This window comes from Oryctolagus cuniculus, chromosome 5 (genome assembly GCF_964237555.1).
Source record: "Oryctolagus cuniculus chromosome 5, mOryCun1.1, whole genome shotgun sequence".
Taxonomy (NCBI): Eukaryota; Metazoa; Chordata; class Mammalia; order Lagomorpha; family Leporidae; genus Oryctolagus; species Oryctolagus cuniculus.
Genome location: NC_091436.1, coordinates 153,049,796 through 153,071,965, shown reverse-complemented (window position 1 = coordinate 153,071,965; position 22,170 = coordinate 153,049,796). Strand labels below are relative to the sequence as shown.

Below are 22,170 nucleotides of genomic sequence, written 5' to 3'. Positions count from 1 at the left end.
CTGCTTGTCTTTTAGACCATGGTTCTTTCAGTCACGCGCCATAGCTGTGGTACAGAGTGACAACCCAGAAGGGGGAACTGTTTGCCTCCTTTGCCATCGAACGAGAACACTTTGGGTAACCTTGTGTTGGTCGGCTGAAGTGTTTTGCCAGCTGTCAGGTCAGAAGATTGGCCTGGCACACCTGTTCAAATAAGGATAATAGGCTTCATCAAGTCCTACCAGAGCTTTCAACGGTGGTGGGCTGTTTATGAAAAGTGCTTCTGGTGATCTCAACGACCAGGAAAGTTTGGGACGCATGTGAGATCAGAGAGCAGCCTGGGGAAAGGCACCGCCAGGCCTGCAGGTTCCACGGGGAAGGCTTCGGGAGAAGAAGCCCTTATCACGTTCTTCCTTGAACATTTCTGTAGGTCTCCTCCTCCAAGCTGGCGCTTGGGTTTCCCAGCCTCCACGCTGACTCCTGTGCCACTCAGACTGGCATTCTCATGCTCTCTGTTCAGATATTCTCTGGGGTCCTGACAGAATGCCACTTTTTTACCTGTTTATAAAATATTCAATGCTCTTTGCTAAGTGTCTGAGAAGACGAGGACAAAGCTTAGAGGAAAAATAAAAGCAACAAAATCCAAAGTATACTCACTAGGCTTAGTCGGCTTTATGCTGCTATCATAGAAAATTGATAAACTATAATGGATAATTTATGACATGCGTAAGTCTATTTCCTCAGAGCTCTGGAGGCTGAGAACTGACCTTTAGCTGTATCATCCCATGGTGGAAGGAGAAAGAGCAAGAGAGGTGGTGAGGAGGGGACTTGTTCTACAAGGAATTCACTCACACAATTAAGAATGCACACCTGTGAAAATGGCATTAATCCATTTCACATACTTCTTAAAGGTCCCGCCTCCAACACCTCTGCACTGAGAACCAAACTTCCAACACGTGAAGTTTGCGGATCACAATCAAACCACAGCACACACTGTTGACATTCTGTTGGAGATGTTCCTATACACTTATGTAAATGATGTATTGAAATTGGGATCAGCCTATCTATAAATTTTGTATCTGCTTTTTCACTTTGTTGTATTGTAAGCATCTTCCCATTTCATTACAAAGTTACAAAAAAATGACATACTGATTACATGACCTCTACTATCATTTGTTTAGCTATTTCCTTACTATAAAGGCAATTTAGGATTTTTTTTTCTTGGAGGGTGTAGAGAGGGTTCATGTTTATAAGTAGTCTAATAATAAACTTTTTACAAAGTGTTGAGACAAAATGGATTGTCTTAGGCTAATCAAGAACCAAAATGAGAAGAAGCCTGGAGGAAAGGCAAAGTGAACTAGCCAGGTACCCTGTTCCGGAAAAAAAGCCAGAAGATTACAATGGCTTCCCCCCCAATAACTCCCACCCGCAACCCTTCTCTTTCCCACTCCCTCTACCCTTCCATTCACATCAAGATTCATTTTCAACTCTCTTTATATACAGAAGATCAGTTTAGTATATATTAAGTAAAGATTTCAACAGTTTGCATCCACATAGAAACACAAAGTGAAAAATACTGTTTGAGTACTAGTTATAGCATTAAATCTCAATGTGCAGCACATTAAGGACAGAGATCCTACATGAGGAGTAAGTGCACAGTGACTCCTGTTGTTGACTTAACAAATTGACACTCTTGTTTATGGCATCAGTAATCATCCTAGGCTCTTGTCATGAGTTGCCAAGGCTATGGAAGCCTTTTGAGTTCACCGACTCTGATCATATGTAGACAAGGTCGTAGTCAGTGTGGAAGTTCTCTCCTCCCTTCAGAGAAAGGTACCTCCTTCTTTGATGACCCGTTCTTTCCACTGGGATCTCACTCGCAGAGATCTTTCATTTAGGTCATTTTTTTTTCCCCAGAGTGTCTTTTTTTTTTTTTTTTTTTTTGACAGGCAGAGTGGACAGTGAGAGAGAGAGACAGAGAGAAAGGTCTTCCTTTGCCGTTGGTTCACCCTCCAATGGCCGCCGCGGCCGGCGCGCTGCAGCCGGCGCACCGCGCTGATCCGATGGCAGGAGCCAGGAGCCAGGTGCTTTTCCTGGTCTCCCATGGGTGCAGGGCCCAAGCACCTGGGCCATCCTCCAGTGCACTCCCTGGCCACAGCAGAGGGCTGGCCTGGAAGAGGGGCAACCAGGACAGAATCTGGCGCCCCGACCGGGACTAGAACCCAGTGTGCCGGCGCCACTAGGCGGAGGATTAGCCTAGTGAGCCGCGGCGCCAGCCATCCCCAGAGTGTCTTGGCTTTCCATGCCTGAAATACTTTCATGGGCTTTTCAGCCGGATCCGCATGCCTTAAGGGCTGATTCTGAGGCCAGAGTGCTGTTTAGGACATCTGCCATTCTATGAGTCTGCTGTGTCACCCACTTCCCATGTTGGATCATTCTCTCCCTTTTTTTGTTCTATCAGTTAGTATTTGCAGACACTAGTCTTGTTTATGTGATCCCTTTGGCTGAAGAGCCAAATTTGACCAGTGAACTGCCACCTACAGTCAATCAAACTGAGATATTCATACTAGCTTATTTGCATAAGCCAATAAGACCTGAACAAGTCTGAATCTCCTTCATTTGCATAAGAATGCCAGAGTGAGAATCTGGGTCGGATTTTTTTTTTTTTAAGATTTCTTTCAGGGGCCAGCATTGTGCCCTAGCTAGTTATGCTACTGGCTGGGATGCCTGACATTGCATATAGGCACTGTTAGAGACTTGGCAAGTCTATTTGGGATCCAACTTACTGATAATGGGCGTGGGAAAGCAGAGGAACACAGCCCAAGGGCTTGGGTCCTTCCACCCATGTGGGGGACCCAGAAGACCCTGGCACAGTCCCAGCCATTGCAGCCATTTGGGGAATGAACCAGCAGATGAAAGATTCTCGAGCTCTTGCTCGCTCACTCACTCGTTCTCTGTCTCTCCCCTGTCACTCCCATTACTCTGCCTTTCAAATAAATTTTTAAAAATCTTTAAAAATATTTATTTCAAAGGCAGAGTGAACCCCTCCGCCTCCCCTCCCCACTGAAGCAATATGGACTACAAGCCAATCTTGTCTCCTCTGTCCCCCTGTCCAGCTCATTCTGAAACAAATTCAGCCCTGTAAAACATGTCCTTTCATCTATAAATATTTCACCACGTATGCCGAAAAGACAATGTTACTTTTCTCTCTAAAGTGCCAAACTTGCTGCAACTCTACAGGGAACTCTCTGTACACTGGGTAACCAGGTTTGTTCCGTATTATTAGTAGCCTATGAGGCTCTGCGTTTTATATAGCTTTGAGATTTATCATTCTTTTTGTGCATGTTAATGAGAGTTCGTATTAGGAAATCAAACATTCTCTTGTGCCCTGCTGAGTGTCTTAATTAGACTCAACCATTCCACTCAATTCTTGTCCTTGGGGTAAGTTGCTTTCCTGATGATGTCTAGGTAAATTCTAGAAAACACCAATGAAACATCAACACTGACTTCAGTTTTCAGGTTCTGACTTGTTATTGGAAAACATGGCTCCAGGTCATACCCAGTCCCTGCAGAGCCTCTGGTCTTCACCCCAGCTGATGTCTTTCTGTGGCCTCATCCCTTATTCTACAGCAACCTCCTTCTCCCACTGTCAGACACAACCCAAGTGAATCCAAGAGGTGTTTACTTTTTGCCATTGACAAGGCCAAGTGACTGACAGGTGATTGATGACTTTCTAGGACGTGTAATGGGGGTTTTGATTGAGTTCTTTTTTTTTTTCTACTTCATCTGCTCTAGCTCGCCTCCAAACTTCATGGAAGACAAAGCCACAAAAGATTGGACCAGATGCCTGAGGACAGTGAATCAGGGTGAGTGAGGGGAGGTTGAGGGCAGGAGACCCTGGGTAGAAGGAGCCTCGTCCTCCTCGAGAGGGGACTCCTGGGCTGGTCAGGGTGTTTCTCCTCCTCCTGGCTTCCCAGGGCTCCTGAGCCCACCTTCCCTGACATCCACCTGTCTCTCTGCCTTCCCCTCTACCTGTAGAGCCACTTGAGCACAACAGATGGGGCTGCAGAAGAACCACCAGGCAGCCTGATTTGAAAAGATGGCCTAGGCAGGAAATTTCCCTTTCTATACCGCGCCCCCAACCCCTGGCCTTCTACCTGAAACTCCCTGCTTTTTGGACAACTAAAGGATCAGACCCAGCTACCTGTGATGGTCCACACACAGTGATGGGGAACTGTCCCTTGTGAAGAGGCTCAAGGCTCAGGCTAAGTCAACTGCCTTTGAGTGTTCCCCCCAGGGAAAGCGTGCCAGATCCATGCCACTCATCCGGGGAGACAGCAGCTCCTCTTCAATGAGCTGATCAGAAGGGCAGAGGGGCCACTGGGCCTTGCGCTTGCTGCATCTAAGTGGCTAGAGAGCTGGTCATGGTCACTGGGAGACAGAACAGCTTCCCGCCCAGAGAGAAAGAGCATCAGGTGCCCACCATGAGCTGGGATTACAAGTGAGAGCCCAAAAGTCCTTACACAGCACGGAAGCCAGACTGAGTTCCAGTCGTGGCTACTGTACTCACCAGCCCTTGGAGTGTCATTGTTACTAAATGCCTTTGGTTCTTTGGCTTCTCAGCTGTACAGAAAACCCCCGAAGTCCAAGGGTTCTGCACCTGCTGATTCAACCAATGTCAGAAAATACTGGAGAAACAATTGTGTCTATCCTGAATGTGTAGACTTTTTCCTTGTCATTATTTTTCTAAACACTACAGTCTACCAACTATTTACATAGCATTCTCCAGGCATTGCCTAATGTGCCAGGAGAGCCAACTGCCATGGGTCGAGAACCACTTACCTCACCTACCATACAAATTCCAACATTATCAGTAGAGCCCGGTTGCCCTTGATAGCAGGCAGGTTGTGTGCTTTGCCTTCCAGGACAGAGTTTAGTCTACCTAGGGTCAGGTAATAAATTTAAGTCATGGTATCTCTTTTGTCTCCTTGAAGTTGGACTATTTCCTCAGCTTTTCTTTTTTAAAATATATTTATTTACTTGAAAAGCAGAGAGAGAGAAAGAGAGAGAGAGAGAGAGAGGTCTTCCATCTGCTGGTTCACTCCCCAAATGGCCACAAAGGCCAGGGCTGTGCCAGGCTGAAGCCAGGAGCCAGGAGCTTCTTCTGCATCTCCCATGTGGATGCTGGGGCCCAAGCAATTGGGCCATCTTCTGCTGCTTTCCTAGACACATTGGCAGGGAGCTGGATTGAAAGTGAATCAGCCAGGACTCAAATTGGCATCCATATGGGATGCTGGCCTTGCAGGAGGTGGCTTAACCCATAAAGCCATAATGCCGGCCTCAGCTTTTGTGGTTTTAGTGTCTTTTTTAACCCAGGAAGGAGCCATTAGTCACGTGTGTGTCTTATCTCCCCTCCTCTCTGCTTCCACTCATATACTGATGTAGGAAGCATAATAAGACATCAAAAAAAATTTGTTGACAAATAAAACCCAACATACACTTCCCCTGAGCGCAGTACTGGGCAGTCCCAGGCCGTGACCCTTCTAAGAACTCTGTGAGTAGTCACGCCCAGCCCAGCTCCATGTTACAGGTCAGGAAACTGAGAAGGATTCTGCCATGGGCGTGCCTGGGGGTTCAGTTGCCTGCCCCCAAAATTCGTATGTTGCAGTCCTAACTCTCAGAATCTTCTAATATAATCTTATTTGGAAATGAGGTGGTTGCATTTGCAATAGGTTGGGCCTATCAGCTAAAAGGACTTATCCTTATTAAAAAAAAAAAAAAAGGTGGGGGGTGGGGTAGCATGGACTGAGACAAAACACAGAGGAAAGCCAGGTGAAGATGCAGGCAGAGGCCATGGTGATGTTCCCACAAGCCAAGAAATGCCAGAGATGGCCAGCAAACCACCTGAAGCTTGGTAAGAGACATGGACCAGTCTCCCGCTCACAGGAACCAACCCTGCTGATACCTTCATCCCAGACTGCCAGCCCCACGTCCTGTAAAACACGGAACTTCTGTGGTTTAAGCCATGGTTGTGACAGTAAGATGTAGAAGGCCTAGGAAGCTAATACAGGCGCCTCGTGAGTTCCTAGAAAAGCCTAGATTTGAGTCCAGCCCTTCAGACTCAATCCAACACTCTTTTCTCGGCAAACCAGCAGTCTCACTTCCTGGGGGACTGACAACTTCTGCCTGCCTAGTCAAGAACTGCTTCCTGGAGGAGGTGGGCTTTGCACTGAAGAGTGTTGGGGTCAGTGTCGTGGTGCAGCGGGTTAAACCACCACCTACAATTCCAGCATTCCCTGTGAGTGGAGGTGCAAATCCTGGCTGCTCCACTTCCAATCCAGCTCCCTATGAAGAGCATGGGAAAGCAGCAGAGGATAGCCCAAGGGCTGGGCCCTGCGCCACCCATCTGGGAGACTGGGATGGAGTTCCAGGCTGGCTCCTGGCTTCAGCCTGGTTGGCCACGGCAGCCATTTGGGGAGTGAACCAGCAGCTGGAAGATCCCTGTCTCCCTTTCCCTGTCACTCTTTCAAATAAATAAACCTTTCAAATCAATCACTCAATCATTAATAAAGAAAAGATGAGTACTGTTATATGTGGGGAGTGAGTATTGTTCAGTGTAGGAAGGTTGCTCCCCAGCCTGCGTGTGACCCGGGACCCATGCAAAGGAGCACCTGGTGAAAACTCCTGCATTCCCCGGGTGCTGCAAACACCGGTTGATAGCGGGTTATAAATCTGCCAGAGGTGAAAACGAGAGCCAGCAGGGGCTTCAGAGTTCTGCAAAAATGATGGCACCAGTAATCAGTCACTCAAAGGCTTCCTTGAAAGCAGGTTCATTGGATTGCGGGCAGGACCAGGACGGGGCGGGGTGGGGCGGGGAGCAGGTAAGTGGAACCCATCCGACAGCCCAGTTCTGTTAAGTGGGGGCCTCTCTCCTGAGTCGGTCACCTGCACCTTCACATAATCAGGGATGATCACTATGTTTGGAAGGCCACTCCGTGTACCCAGTCAAGGTTAAACAACAAAACAGGCAAAACATTTGGAGATGACGTTTCCTTGTGCTAAAAAAAGGAAGTTGTCCAGAAAATGTTCAAGGGACTGGCAAAAGCAACCAGTCTGCGTTAACTGAACCCCTGCACTAACCAAGCCAAGACCACAGACAGGGCTGGCTGGTCTGATTGCCATAGAGGCTCAACAGCAACGACAGTAGGCCCGGGAAGTGCTTATGGACACACAGATGGAAGATGAGTCAGCCAGCTACGAAGCTTCCTTCCGTTATCTTCCTGAGAATCTACATCTGGTAAAGGTCATCAGCACCCGCTGAGCAGGGAGCCTGGCCTGCCAGCCCCCGGTGACAGGGTGCTGCGTCTAATTACAGGCTGCTCTGTGTGACCGCACAACCAACGCCTTGTCTACCGCTGACTCAGTCCGCAGTTGCACAGCTGCTGTAATCTGGCCGCGACAGCTGCGGCGGGCTGCCAGGTCACCTCCCTGAACAGCGGTATCCTTAGCGATACTAACGCTTCCCTGGGGACTGCTCTGACTGTGCGTGCAGGCATCAGTGCTGACTCAGAAAGGCCCAGATCCACAAAAATGATACAAAGACTGTGTACCAGGCGAGAGTTTCCTCCCAAACCCTCCTTCCCTCCCTCTCCTCCTACCTTGTTTACAATAATATTGGCTCGTGAATTTTCTGCCACCTGCATTGGAATAACTAGGAGAGTAACATTTAGGCTGAACTGCTAGAAGGAAGTGGACATTCTTTTCTGGTAGATGAAGGGGGACTGTGTGCATCCACTGGTCACAGATTCTTCACTATGCCTGGGATAAGGGAGCCCTGATGCGACTCTGGGCGGGCTGCACCGCGAGGGGAGGCTATCTCCCTGGTCTCCTGCCTTGAAGCTACCTCACAGGGTGGGCACCAGCAGGAAGCTGGAATCCGGAGCAGAGCTTGGTGGGATGCAGGGATGCAGGGATGCAGGTGTCCCAAGCAGCATTCTCATGTTTATGCCAAATGCCTACTGCTGAAGACCGGATTCTTTTTTCTCATTTGTATAGGGTTCTTTAATCCCTATTCATGCTATTTCTGATCTGATATTATCTTAACATTAGAAGCATTTGTGTGGTCCACATGAGCTATGTTTGCTATAATACTGCCTACAGCCATGCACACAAATCCCTGGACCCATTTTAGTTCATAAGAGCCCATTTCAGCATTGAAATGTCTTTGGGGCAACAGTCATCAGCAAGTGTTGCAAACAATAATACCCACCACTGAAGTACAAAATGAAAACATTTGCTTGCTCTCCCATCGCAGCAGGTATTTCTGTGGTGTTGAGGCTGTGGCTCTGCTTACAAGCCATGGTTTTCCTTAATAATGATATCTTATTGTTTTGAAAACAACTGAGAGAGAAAAGGAGATTCAAACTGTTTCATATTCTCAAGCAGCATCTTTCTTCCTTCAGTTGTTTTCTGCCTCTGAAAGTGAAGGAAATTGCAAAATATATTCTCATGATGCCTTGCCAGGAATTAAAACTGTAAAGGGTCTTTCCAGACATACCCTGCCTTATTCATGTTCTTGAGGACGATTTGATTAAATGAGAATATTTTCCCAACTTTTTTCCTTGTGAATAACAGAATATTAGAAACACTGCATGAGATTGAGATCAGCTCATATCACAGGTCAGTTGAGATGAGCCAATGGCCAGACAGGCCCCAGCTCTCTGAAGCAGCTGAGCCAGACTGCAGTGACCTGGCACACCCTTAGCTGATCTGGACATGGGAGCAGTCAATGCTGAATATTACGCTGCTGAAGTTTGGGCATTGTCTGATACACAGCAAATTCTATTTGATACTGCCATCATCCCAAAGAGGGTGACCTTAGAGTAAAGACAGCTGGTGTGTAGTTCACTCAGGGGACCAATTAGCAGGAGGGAAAAATCTGTCTTGGGGGCTGACATTGCAGTGCAGCAGGTTAAGCCACCACCTGCAATGCTGGCTTCCCTTATGAGAGCCAGTTCCAGCCCCAGCTGCTCCACTTCTGATCTAGCTCCCTGCTAGTGCTCCTGGGAAAGCAGCGGAAGATGATCCAAGTGCATGGTCCCCTGCACCCACATGGGAGACCCAGAGGAAGCTCCTGGCTCCTGGCTTTGACCTGGCCCAGTTCCAGCTGTTGCAGCCATTTGGGGAATGAACCAGCAGATGGAAGACATCTCTCTCTCTCTCTCTCTCTCTCTCTCTCTCTCTCAAATAAAAAAAGTCAGCCAGGATGGTTTAATAGGACTCTCCGATGTGGCCTGAGAGTTGACCACATTTCTGTCCCCAATTGTAGCAGATGGAAGTGCTGTGCTTTCTTGCATAGGTCCCATCTCATCCCCAAGACTCTCCTCCCTTTCCTGAGAGATGAAACACACTGCAGACGCCAGAGGAGGCCCTCAGCCCTTTGTGCAGCTTGATGCTGGGAGTCTGAGGCATCCTGAGATCCTTTGACTGCCCTGTGTTTCAGAAAGTGTATGCATTCCATTGAGAGAAAGCAAAGTTCTCCGAAGAGCAACACACACACACACGCACACACATGCACACACACACATGCATATTCACCAAAAGTGATTCATTCAGTCATCAGTTCTGCAACACGGATTGTACTCAGAGCTGGAAGGAACCTTAGAAATCAGTCTGGCTTTCCATTTTACAAAGAAGAAATATAATCCCAGGAGAGTCAGCTACATTGTCCAAGATAAAATGGGCTAAGCTGGAATTCACATTCAGGACCCCAAACACCAAGGTCAATGCCTCTTCTGCCACACTGCTGTTTGTCAGGAGGCAGAAGAACCTGTGTGCATCAGATGGTGAACGGACTTAAATTCTCCTTCCCCATCTTCCTCTCTTCCTAACCCCCCACATAGCCACCCCATTCTCTTCCTCTGTTTTCAAACTCGCCCTGACTTGTCCCCAGCTCCAGCCACACTACTGCTGCATTATTCCTTCTCCTTCTCTTGGATCTGCCCGTCCCCCAGTGACTCAGTGATGTCCACCATAGACCAGTTGGCTTTCCTGGCTTCTGTACCCAACACCCAATACCCCCATTCTGCATGAAAGATAAAATTCTTAATAGGCGAGTGCAGGACAGGATGTGAGACCACTGGGATTTGGTATCTGTGATACTGGTGATATGCTTACCACCCAGGAGGCTGATGGTATCCTGTGTTTATGAAAGACACACTATTTCCTGAGTGAGAAATGCACATGTGAACGAATCCTACTTGCCTCAAAGGCCACAGGTGGCATAAAGGAACAGAGGCTGTCAGTTTGTGATGCCAGACACATGGATACCATCATGGCAGAGTGGCCAGTGTCATCTTCATTTTCACAACAGAAAAGCAGTTGAGAAAATATTTAAAATAAAAGGGACCCCAGGAAAAACCAATGAAGCACTAATTCTCCTCGAAAAGAAAGATACTGGACAGATTCATTCATGACCACATAGATGTGGAGGCTGGGGCAGCAATGCCAGGAAACACCCCAGCCTTCTGGAAGGTCAGCCTCTGCTCTCAAGTCTGTGGCATCTCCATCACCAGTCTCCACTGTTGGACTTTTTCATCATAATTTAACAAAATGAAATACAGTAAGGACAGGTCTGATTTGAGTTTGGGGGATTATTATTTAACCAAGAGGATGTCTCTAAATCCCAGAAATGCTCCTTCCAAAAGCCCGAGTGATCTGATCCTGCTTTGGGGACGCTGCTGGTTTACCCTGTTATATTTCCTGCATCTTCCTGCCTGTGCGCACAACGATCTTTAAACGTCACTGAGCTGCGTTGCACCTGTCATTCCATCACCTTTTCCTGCAGGAGAAGAAGTAGCTCCCTCCTCACTTCTACTGTCAGGACTGTATGAAGACGAACCAGCAAAAGAACTTCTGACCACAAAGGTGTTTTCTGAGATGATTATGTAATATATGGAAAACTGTGACATTTCTTTGATGAGTCCAGATTTTTAAAAATAATTAGGTGCCAGAAAGCTTAGAATAGATGTCAGGAATTTTGAACAAGAAACCACTAATGATCTAATATTATTTTTCTATTTGATTACATAATATAACATTAGGGTTAAAAGAGATGTAGAGATCACTGAGTAAAACATTTCATGTTTTCTTTGGAAATATTTTTATCACTGCATAATATGCAAATATTTCATAGCACAGGTGTAGCATAACCTAACCTTGTCCTTATTGGGTGTTTTGGTTGTTTCTAGACTTCTATCTACTTTAGCTAATACTACAGTGAATATTCTCATAAATAATTTATTTACCAAATCATTAGCCACTTCCAAGATTTAAGTTTTTAAAAGTCAATTTCTTTGCTCAATATTGTTTATGCACCCCAAACTTCTGTTTGGATTTATTTTTCATCTGCTTAAGTATAATATTTATTAGTTATTTCAATAAGAATATATAGGAGCATGAGAGTAAAGTCCTCTTAATATTCACCAATTTGAAATACTATTTTTCCCCAATTTTGAATGATAGCTCAGCAGTGTAACATATTTTAGGTTGACAGTTATTTTCCTTCTTTCCTTGGAAATTCTTCATTGTCCATTAGGCATCTGGTAATATTTATTTAGGCACCTGCTAATAGTTATTTTGCTAATAAAAACCTACTAACTGGGGGCCGGTGCTGTGGCATAGTGGGCTAGGCCTACACCTGCAGTGCCAGCATCCCATGTGGGCACCGCTTTGTGCCCTGGCTGCTCCTCTTCCCATCTAGCTCTCTGCTGATGACCTGGGAAAGCAATGGAAGATGGCCCAGGTGCTTGGACCCCTGTACCTGCATGGGAGACTCCAGGGAGGCTCCTGGCTCCTGGCTTTGGATCAGCTCAGCTTCGGCCACTGTGGCCATTTGGGAAGTGAACCAGCAGATGGAAGACCTTTCTCTCTGTCTCTCCATCTCCCTGTGGCTCTGCCTCTCAGGTAAATAAATGAAAATCTTAAGCAAAAAAAGGCAAAGAAAAAAACCTAACTTAGCTGGCGTTATGGCACTGCAGGTTAAGCCACTGCTGGTGCCATCAGGATCCCATGTTGGCGCACCAGTTTGAGTCCACGCTATACTTCTGTTCTATCTCCATGCTAATGTGCCTGGGAAAGCAGAAGATGACCCAAGTGCTTAGGCCCCTGCCACCCATGTGGGAGACCAGAACAGTGCACAAGGCTCCTAGCTTCACTTGGGGAGTGAACCAGCAAACGGAAGATCTCTTTCTCTATGTCTTTCCATCACTTTGTATTTTGAATAAAATAAATCTTAAAACAAAACAACCACCCTACTGACTGTAAATCCTCACATTGAGGAGCATGAGTGCCTGTGACTAAGAATTCAATATGCTCTTGGCTGGAGCAGTGACCTGAAATGTTGACATCACGTAGCTCAAGAGAGTGTTAAGTGGATGATGGCTCAGCCTTGAGTCTAGTTTTCATTTCTGGCACTTCAGAGAGAGTTTTATTTAGAAGCAGGTTAGTGGAACTATAAAATGTCACAGGTAGGTGGAAAATAATTTGGTTGTTCCTCAAAAAAATAAACATACATGGCCGGCGCCACGGCTCAATAGGCTAATCCTCCTCCTACAGCACTGGCATGCCAAATGGGCTCTGGGTTCTAGTCCCAGCTGCTCTTCTTGCAGTCTAGCTCTCTGCTGTGGCCCGGGAAGGCAGTGGAGGATGGCCCAAGTCCTTGGGCCCTGCACCCGCGTGGGAGACCAGGAGAGGCACCTGGCTCCTGGCTTCAGATCAGTGCGGTGCACTGGCTGCAGCGTGCCGGCCGCAGCGTCCATTGAGAGGTGAACCGACAGAAAAGGAAGACCTTTCTGTCTCTCTCTTTCACTGTCCACTCTGCCTGTAAAATAAATAAACATACAATGACTATATGCATGGTCTTAGTCCACCCGTACAAGGATGGGTCCAAGGAAAGGTAAGTGCGCCGCTTGCCCGTTCCCCAGCCTCCCGATCCCGGAAACAATCAGACGCAGCGGGGAGTCAAGTCTAGCAAGAACTCATTTATTTCGCACATAACAGAGCCTTTTATAGCACAAAACTGCAGAGTCGTTGGGGCAGGGCTAAGGACCAACCAATCACTTAAACAGTCATTTTACAGGGCAATTTTTACAGGACTAGCCACTTGTCTATACACTTGTTACTAGTTCTGTTACCTCCCCTGATGCTGCATGGCCAATTAGCTTTAGTGGTAAACAACTTTGGATTTCACCCACCTTACTTCCTCTGGGCACCATCTTTGAATTGCTTCGTGTAACTAATTTCCCCACAGTATATGAACCAGCAGTTTCACTCCTAGGTAAATAAACAAAAGAAATGAGAACAGAGATTCAGATACCCACATGCCAGTGTTCACTGCAGTATTATTCTTCATAATCAAAGGGTGGAGCTAAATCAAATGTCCATCAACAGATGCATGGATAAACGGGGTGTGGGCTATCCACAATGGAATTTAGTTCAGCCATAAACAGGAATGAAGTCCTGCTATTGGCTACACCACAGATGAACCATGAAAACAGCACGTTAAGGGAAGGAAGCAAGGCACAGAAAGGGGAACCTTGTATGGTTCAACTTACATGCACTATCTAGAACAGGCAAGTTCATAGAGACGGAAAACAGATGGAGCTTCGCAGGGGCGCGGGAAAGGAGAATGACAGGTGTTAGACGCAGAGTGGTGATGGCTGCACGGGTTGTGAATGGAATGAGTGACACTGAATTACACACCACCCTGGTGTAGAAGAGACCCTGGCCTGCTCATCGGCCCCTGCTGCTCCCTGCTCTGGCAGCTCCTGTGATGCATAGCTGTCGCCTGAAGAACTGCCTTGGAGACGTATCCTGCTTGGCTGCCCTGGAGGCTACTGGGAGAACAGAGCTGGAGGGAAGGGGGCCAAGCCTTCCTGAGAAGTACATGAAAGTGGACTGCCATTAATGGGGTCAGGAGCCCAGGCGGCTCCCCACCTCTGTGCAGCGCCCTAACGGCCATGTTCCATCCGCCTCAGCGGATGAAATGAGTGTCGCAGTAGCACCTACCTCCTAGGGGTCTGGAGGATTGACTCCCCTACAGTATAGAAAGCACCTAAAAGTACCTATCACATAGAAGGCACTTAAATCCTGGTTCTGAATATTAATTATCTGTGTGTGGGAGATGCTATGACTTGCTAAGCCACTGGGACACTGATGGTTAACTCTGCACCTGGTAAAAATTGGGCACAAGCATATGTCAAGGGGGCTGTTTGGTCATCCAGGCCCACTCCCTGGTAGCGGGTGTGGGTCTCTGTGAGAACACATGGCCCTTTCCCAGGTAAGGGACATAAAAGGACAACTGCCTACAACCCTGGGAGGCTAAAGCCTTCCTCAGGCCTCCCCGCCTGCTGTTGGGGTGGGCTACAACCTTACTTTATTAACGCTGCTGTCCTTTCTACAGTGAACATCTTTCCTATCTTAGCAAGTCAGCTTCTAGTCCTCTTCCGACCCATATCTGATACCTACCAGGAGGTAAGGGTGACCCAAAGGGAGGAGAAGCAGGTGAGGACAAGGCTGGGCCGATGAGGGAACCGCCGTGGAGGATGGAAATCTGGCATTGGGAGCAGTTCTGAATATGCTGTTGAACATGGCCATTCTCCTGGGTTATCTGCAACAATTCACGAAGACTGAAATTCCTGCACCATCTGCTATCAGGAAAGATGTTTTGGAAAATGAAGGGCCAGCGTCACTGACCCAAGGTTCTTCAGCCCAGTGCGAACAGAAATTGACAAGAGAGCGACGTTCAAACCAGACGTGGTTTATTGGGAGCTTATGCTGGAGCACCAGGTAGACAGCATGGTGGCCAGGGTTCCATAGACTGGCTCCTCCATGGGAGCTGAACAGGTGCTTTCACGGGCTTGGGAAGGCAAGGTGGTTTCTCCTAGGCACGTGGCACTCTGGTTTGCGCCCTGCTTGCTGTCATGCACAGGCACTGTGGGTTTTTTTTTTTTTTTTCCAGCATGCAACATGCTCAGAGCGGCGGTGTTGTTCACATATCAGTCACACTGGACTATTCTGGGCATGTATGCGGGTTGGGGAAGCCTCTAACAGGGGCTTTTGCTGTTAAATTTCCAGGTGTTCCTTGACAGATTTGTTTGGAGCTAGAGGTAGAATTAGGTTGGAAGAGGGACATGGGCCCGCCTGGTCCCCAGGGGCTTGGTTTTGGTGAGTCCCACTGCTGTGCTGCCTCGCCAGGACATTAAGGGAGAGTGGCACTGACCCCACACCAGTCTTGCTGCCTGTGCCCCGGGGAGGAAGCACCCCTCTCTGGGGCCAGTGTTCCTTCCAGTGCACAGAGCAGGCCTGCAGGGTGGGGCAGGAGCTCCTGGAGGCAGGGAAAAGGTGTTGGCGGCCCAGGCTCTCCAGACAACTAGGCTGGAAGAGGTGGGGGTGGAGTAGGAAGAGATGCTGGAGTTACCTGAGAAACACTTTCTCCAGTTCTCTTCCCTCTGAGCTCACGCAGCAGCAAAGCACACAGCCCAGTCCAGGATGAGCGCTCCCGTCTTCCCATCAAGTAAAAAGTGATTATGAGCAACTCCTACTTCCGTGCTGGGACTCCAAGGAACTGTCCCTGGGGAAGGCAGCCGGGAACCCAGAGCACCAGGGCTGTGGGCGCCAGTGGCCTTCATTCTCCTTCTCCGCCCCCTGCCCCCAGGTGGCTGATTGGTCTGTGAGTCAGCCTTGCAGGGAGAGCACAGCACAGGTCACAACTCGGAGAACAACTCCCAGGACAGCTTTGTTTTCAACAGCAGCTTTTATTTGCACATTACAGTTCTATTTGCAGAAGGTACAGGACTGACACAGGTGCCCCACACTATTCAGACACAGCAAAAGGTCCACCAGGAGATGCACAGATGGGTAGACTGGGCTGTCCCCACCGCCCTGGTGGCCAGGAAGGAGAAGCAAGGCAGAGTGAACACAATGGCTGAGTCTTTGGGTGGGGGTGGGAGCGGGGGTGAGGGGAGGGACAGCACCAAGGCTGAGTGGGGGTGAGGGAGAGGGCTTTCAGAGAGCCAGGACTACACCAGTCACTGGGAGGAAACCCCTGGGAACCAACCCTTGCCCAAAGAAAACCACACCAGCTATGAGGAAATGTGACTACTGTGCCCCCAGCAGTAAGTGCAGATGCAACTGAAACAGAAACACAACCGGAGCAGAAGGCAAAGCCGTCTGGGGATTAGGGGTTGATTTTCAGCCCGAGACACAAAGCCAACTCGGATTTCTGGATTTTTCCATCCTTGTTCACATCGCAATGACGCAAGAGAATCTCGCGGAACTTATCCAGGTCCACCCCGCTGATGCTGGGCTGAGGATGACAAAAGCAGAATTGTCACTGCCAGCCCCACCCAGGAGTACCCTCCCATGCTCCGCAGGCTTGGGGCAGGATGGCCTCTTGAGGGCACTTGGCAGAGGCCAGGCTACAGGAGAGCAGGAGGTGAGCCTGGCTCCTCACCCCGTAAATGTGGCCAAGGGCTCAGTTTCGTACCCCAGCCTCACTTCTCAGCATGTCCCTTTGGGCGAAAAGCCTTCCCTTCCCATGTTGTCATGTCATACCCCTGCATTTCTGATAGAAAATCTGCCTGAATATGAAAGGTATTTTGCCTCCAAGCAGAGGATCATGATCACAAATTCTGCTTGCTGCTCTGATGAGAGGAGACACATTTTAGTATTTCCCTCTGGGAAGCGTTTTGCCTCTAGCTGTAAAAGAAATTGCACTGATAAGAAAGATCCAAGATGGTGGAACAAGGAGGGAGCTTACTGTTCTAGTCCAGGGAAGATAGTTTAAAAGTAGAGAGACTGCAGTCTCAGAAAGAGTTAGAGAGAAAACAGTAGAGGAAACTACACACAAATTAGAGGGACACTATGGACCTACGCATGCAACTCAGGACCCCAGCAGCCCAGAGTATCAGCACCAACTCTGGAGAATGAGGTGAGACCAGACTGCAGCAGGCCAAGCCACTGGTGATAAAGCTGTGGGAAGAGCCTAGCATGAGTCTGGCTTGGAGCCTGTGGGGGACAGTGTACCTGCCAACCTAGGGGGAGAAAGGGGGCTCATTTCTCTCTCTCTGCCCACTCTGCACCAGCATCCTGTAACAAGGCAAGAATCAGTGGGCGCCATTTTGGACATGCATAACACCCGCACCAGCTCACATCCGTATGCCCAGCAACCAGCCAAGTGGAGATGCCTGAGTCTGCCTTGGAGAGCTGACAGGGGGCTGGGTGTTCATGACTGTGGGAGGCTTGTGTGCCAGGGCTGTGAATACTGGGGCTGCATGGGAGCATGTAGGGTGTGGCTGGGACTGTGGACAGTCACTATGGGCAGCTCCACACACTCGGGGCTCCCTGATTCCTTGGTGAAAGTCATTGCTGTGGGAACTGTGCTCACACCCGGAACTGCACAGATACTTTGTGTGGTTCTTGTGGTGGCATAGATGAATACTATATCCACTGGGGCCAGCAGCCAGGCATTGGTCTGCTTGGAGGAGAAGAGGTGAGCATGAGACTACGCCAACAGAGCAGAACAACCTTCTTCTCTGATTAGAGAAAGAGAGAGAGAGAGAGAGAAACAGGGAGTGGGGGGAGGGAGGGGGAGAGAGAGAGAGAAACGGGGCGGGGAGAGAAAGAGAGAGAGAGATTGATTGATTGATTTGCCATGCCCAACCTGGGTGTCACCTTAGGCAACACTCCCTTCACCCTGGAGCACTGAACAGAGCTCCATGGCCACACCTACCACATGCCTCTGGACATTCACTAAAAAAGCGGACTAAGCCACAGAGGCACAGTCCACGATAAAAGTCATCACAGAAAAAAACAAAACAAAAAAGAAACCAACAAGTATCTCCACAAATGCCTAGTAATAAATGCAGCAATTCAAGAAGCAAGAATAAGGAAGACAACATGATGCTCCAAAAGAACACAACACTTCAATACCAAAATGTGAAGATGAAGAGACTGAAGAAATGCCAGAAACGGAATTCAAAACATTGATTGTAGGATTATTTAGAAGTAACCTACAGGCTAGGAGAGAATGGTGAGATATATTCTAAATCTTAAGAGGAAAAAAACTATACCATGCAAAGCTCTCATTTATGAATGAAGGTGAAATAAAGACCTTCCATAACAAATAGAAATTGAAAGAATTTGTCACCACCAATCCAGCATTACAAAAGATGCTTAAGGATGTGCTACACACAGAAAAACAAACATGATCATCACTACAAAAAAAGGTAAAGGAAGAAAATCTCCCAGTAAAAGTACAAAGGAAATCCAAAGTAAAAGATAGGAGTATATATAGAAAAATGGCAGGGCAAAGTTGTTACTTATCAATAGTCATGTTGAATGTAAAAGGCCTCAACTCTAGTTAAAGGATAGAGACTGGTTGAATGGATTAAAAAACAAAACCCATTTACTTGTTGCCTACAAGAAACATATCTCACCACAAAGATGCACACAGACTGAAACTGAAAGGATGTAAAAAATTATTCCACGCTAATAGAAACCAAAAAAGAGCTGGTGTAGCCATCCTAATATCAGACAAAATAGACTTTAACACAAAAACTGTTAAAAGATACAAAGGAGGTCAGTATGCAATGATTAAGGGACTGATTCAACAGGAAGATGTGACTATTACAAACATATATGGACCTAATTACAGGGCACTTGACTATTTAAAAAATGTTAATGGATCTAAAGAGAGACACAGACTCAAATACAATTGTAATGGGGACTTCAATACCCCACTTCCAGCAATGGACAGATCAACCAGACAGAAAATCAGCAAGGAAATAACCGAGTTAATCTACACCATAGACCGAATGCACCAAACAGATCTACAGAACTTTCCATCCTACAGTCACAGAACACACATTCTTCTCACCAGTGCATGGAATTTTCTCTAGGATTGACCACATACTTAGGCCATAAAACAAGTCTCAGCAAATTCAAAAGAATTAAATTATATCATGCATTTTCTGTGACCACAATGGAATGAAGCTGGAAATCAACAATTCAGGAATTTCTAGAACAGATAAAAAGACATGGGGACTGAACAACATGCTCCTGAATGAATAGTGGGTCATTGAAGAAATCAAAAGAGAAATCAAAAAATTTCTGGAAACAAATACAGATGACAATACAACATATCAAAACTTATGGGATACAGCAAAAGTTGTATTAAGAGGAAAGTTTATAGCAATTGGTGCCTACATGAAGAAATTGGAAAGGCACCAAATAAATGAGCCATGAATGCATCTCAAGGACCAAGAAAAACAACAGGAAACCAAACCCAAAACTAGTAGGAGAAAAGAAATAATTGAAATTAGAGAAAACAATCAACAAAATTGGAACAAAAAAATACAAAAGATCGGCGAAACGAAGAGCTGGTTTTTTGAAAAAATAAACAAAATCGACACACCATTGGCCCAATTAACCAAAAAAAGGAAAGAGAAAATCCAAATTTATAAAATTAGAATTGAAAAGGAAATGTAACAACAGATACCACAGAAATAAAAGAATCATCAGAAATTACTACAAGGAGCTGTATGCCAACAAACTGGGAAACCTAGAAGAAATGGATAGATTCCTGGACACATACAACCTACCCAAATTTAGGCATGAAGACATAGAAAACCTAAATAGACCCATTACCAAGATGAAAATTGAATCAGCAATAAAGACCACACAAACACACACACACACACCCTGACAGCAAAATGCCCAGGACAAGATGGCTTCATTGCTGAATTCTATCAGACATTTAAAGAACTAACTCCACTTCTTCTCAAGTTATGCAAAACAACTGAGGGGAATTCTCCCAAATTACTTGTATGAAGCCAGCATCACTTTAATTCCTAAACCTGAAAAGATACAACAGAGAAAGAGAACTACAGGCCATTTTCCCTGAAGAATATAGATACGAAAATCTTCAACAAAATACTAGCAAATCAAATCCAACAATACATCAGAAAGATCACTCACCCAGACCAAGCTACATTTTTTTCCCTGATATGCAGGGATGTTTCAACATTCTCAAATCAATCAATGTGATACATCACATTAGCAAACTGAAGACCAGAAACCATATGATTATCTCAGTAGATGCTGAGAAAACATTTGATAAAATACAACACCTTTTCATGATAAAAAGTTTAATCAAACTGGCTATAGAAGGACATTCCTCAACACACTCAAGACAATTTATGACAAACCCATGGCCCGCATCCTACTGAATGGGGGAAAAGTTGGAAGTATTCCCACTAAGATCTGGAACCAGACAAAGATGCCCACTGTCACCACTGCTATTTAATATAGTCCTGGAAGTTTTAGCCAGAGCCATTAGGCAAGAAAAAGGAATCAAAGGGATCACATTGGGAAGCAGGAAATCAAAGTATTCCTATTTGCAGATGACATGATTCTATATATTGGGGATCCAAAGGACTCCACTAAGAGACAATTGGAACTCATAGAAGAGTTTAGTAAAGGGGCAGGATATAAAATGAACACACAAAAGTCAAACACACAATGTCATAGCTGAGAAAGAGCTTCCAAGATTAATCCCATTCACAATAGCTACCAAAAAAATTAAATACCTCAGAATAAATTTAACAAAGGATATCAAAGATCTCTACAATGAGAATTACAAAACATTAAAGAAATAGAAGACACCCAAAAAAGGAAAAATCTTCTACATTCATGGGTTTGAAGAATCAATATCATAAAAATGTCCTTATTACCAAAAGCAATTTAAAGATTCAATGCTATACCAACAAAATATCAAGGACATTCTTCTCAGATATAGAAAAAATTATGCTAAAATTCACATGGAAACACAGGAGACCCTGAATATCTAAAGGAATCTTATATACCAAAAACAAAGCCAGAGGCATCACAATACCAGATTTCAAGACATACCACAGGGCAGTTACAATCACAACAGCCTGGTACTGGTACAAAAACAGATGGATAGGCTAATGCAACAGAATAGAAATGCCAGAAATCAACCCACACATCTACAACAACTTATTTTTGACAAAGGAGCTAAAATCAATCCCTAGAGCAAGAACAGTCTCTTCAACAAATGGTTTTCCACATGCAGAAGTATGACCCCTACCTTATACCCTACCCCAAAATCCACTCAAAATGGATTAAAGATCCAAACCTACAACCTGATACCATCAAATTATTAGAGAATATATGGGAAACCCTGCAAGACATTGACATAGCCAAAGAGTTCTTGGAAAAAACCCCAGAGGCACAGGCAATCATATCCAAAATTGACAGATGGGATTACATCAAATTGAGAAGCTTCTGTACTGCAAAAGAAACACTCGACAAAGTGAAGAGCCCACCACAGAATGGGAGAAATTATTTGTGAACCATGCAACTCATAAAGGATGAATAACCAGAATATATAAGGAGATCAAGAAACTTCACAACAATAAAACAAACAACCCAGATAAGAGATGGGCAAAAGGCTTAAACAGACATTTTTCAAAAGAGGAAATCCAAATGGCCAACAGACACATGAAAAAATGCTCAGGATCACTAGCTGTCAGGGAAATACAAATCAAAACCACAATGAGGTTTCACCTCACCCCAGTTATAATGGCTTTCATACAGAAATTAACAAACAACAAATGCTAGCGAGGATGTGGGGAAAAAGGTACCCTAATCCACTGTTGGCGGGAATGTAAACTGGCAAAGCCACTATAGAAGACAGTATAGAGATATGTCAGAAATCTGAATACAGACCTACCATATGACCCTGCCACCCTGCTCCCAGGAATTTACCCAAAGGAATTAAAATCAGCAAATGAAAGAGTTATTTGTACCCCCATGTTTACTGCACTCAATTCATAATAGCTAAGTTATGTAATCAACCCAAATGCCTATCAACTGAAGACTGGATAAAGAAATTATGGGATATGTACACCATGGAATATTATACAGCTGTTAAAAAGAAATCTAGTCATTTGAATAAAATAGATAAAACTGGAAAACATAATACTCAGTGAAATAAGTCAGTCTCAAAATGACAAATACCACATGTTCTCCCTGACTAACAGAGCACCTAAAAGGTAATCTATAGAGGTGAAATTTTTACTTTGAGAAGCAATGATTTTGAACAGCCCTTA

The 22,170-nt window shown here is 45.9% G+C and overlaps 1 protein-coding gene across 1 annotated transcript in view; it reads right to left on the bottom strand.

The window, feature by feature from the left end:
• Positions 1 to 15,969: 15,969 nt before the first annotated feature.
• SCGN (secretagogin, EF-hand calcium binding protein) overlaps positions 15,970 to 22,170 on the bottom strand; it is a 54,849-nt gene continuing 48,648 nt past the window's right edge. Inside the window, exon 11 of the mRNA XM_008262479.4 lies at positions 15,970 to 16,343. Coding sequence (XP_008260701.1) covers positions 16,215 to 16,343 — 129 coding nt within the window. The 3' untranslated portion in view covers positions 15,970 to 16,214. The remainder of the gene's footprint in view (positions 16,344 to 22,170) is intronic.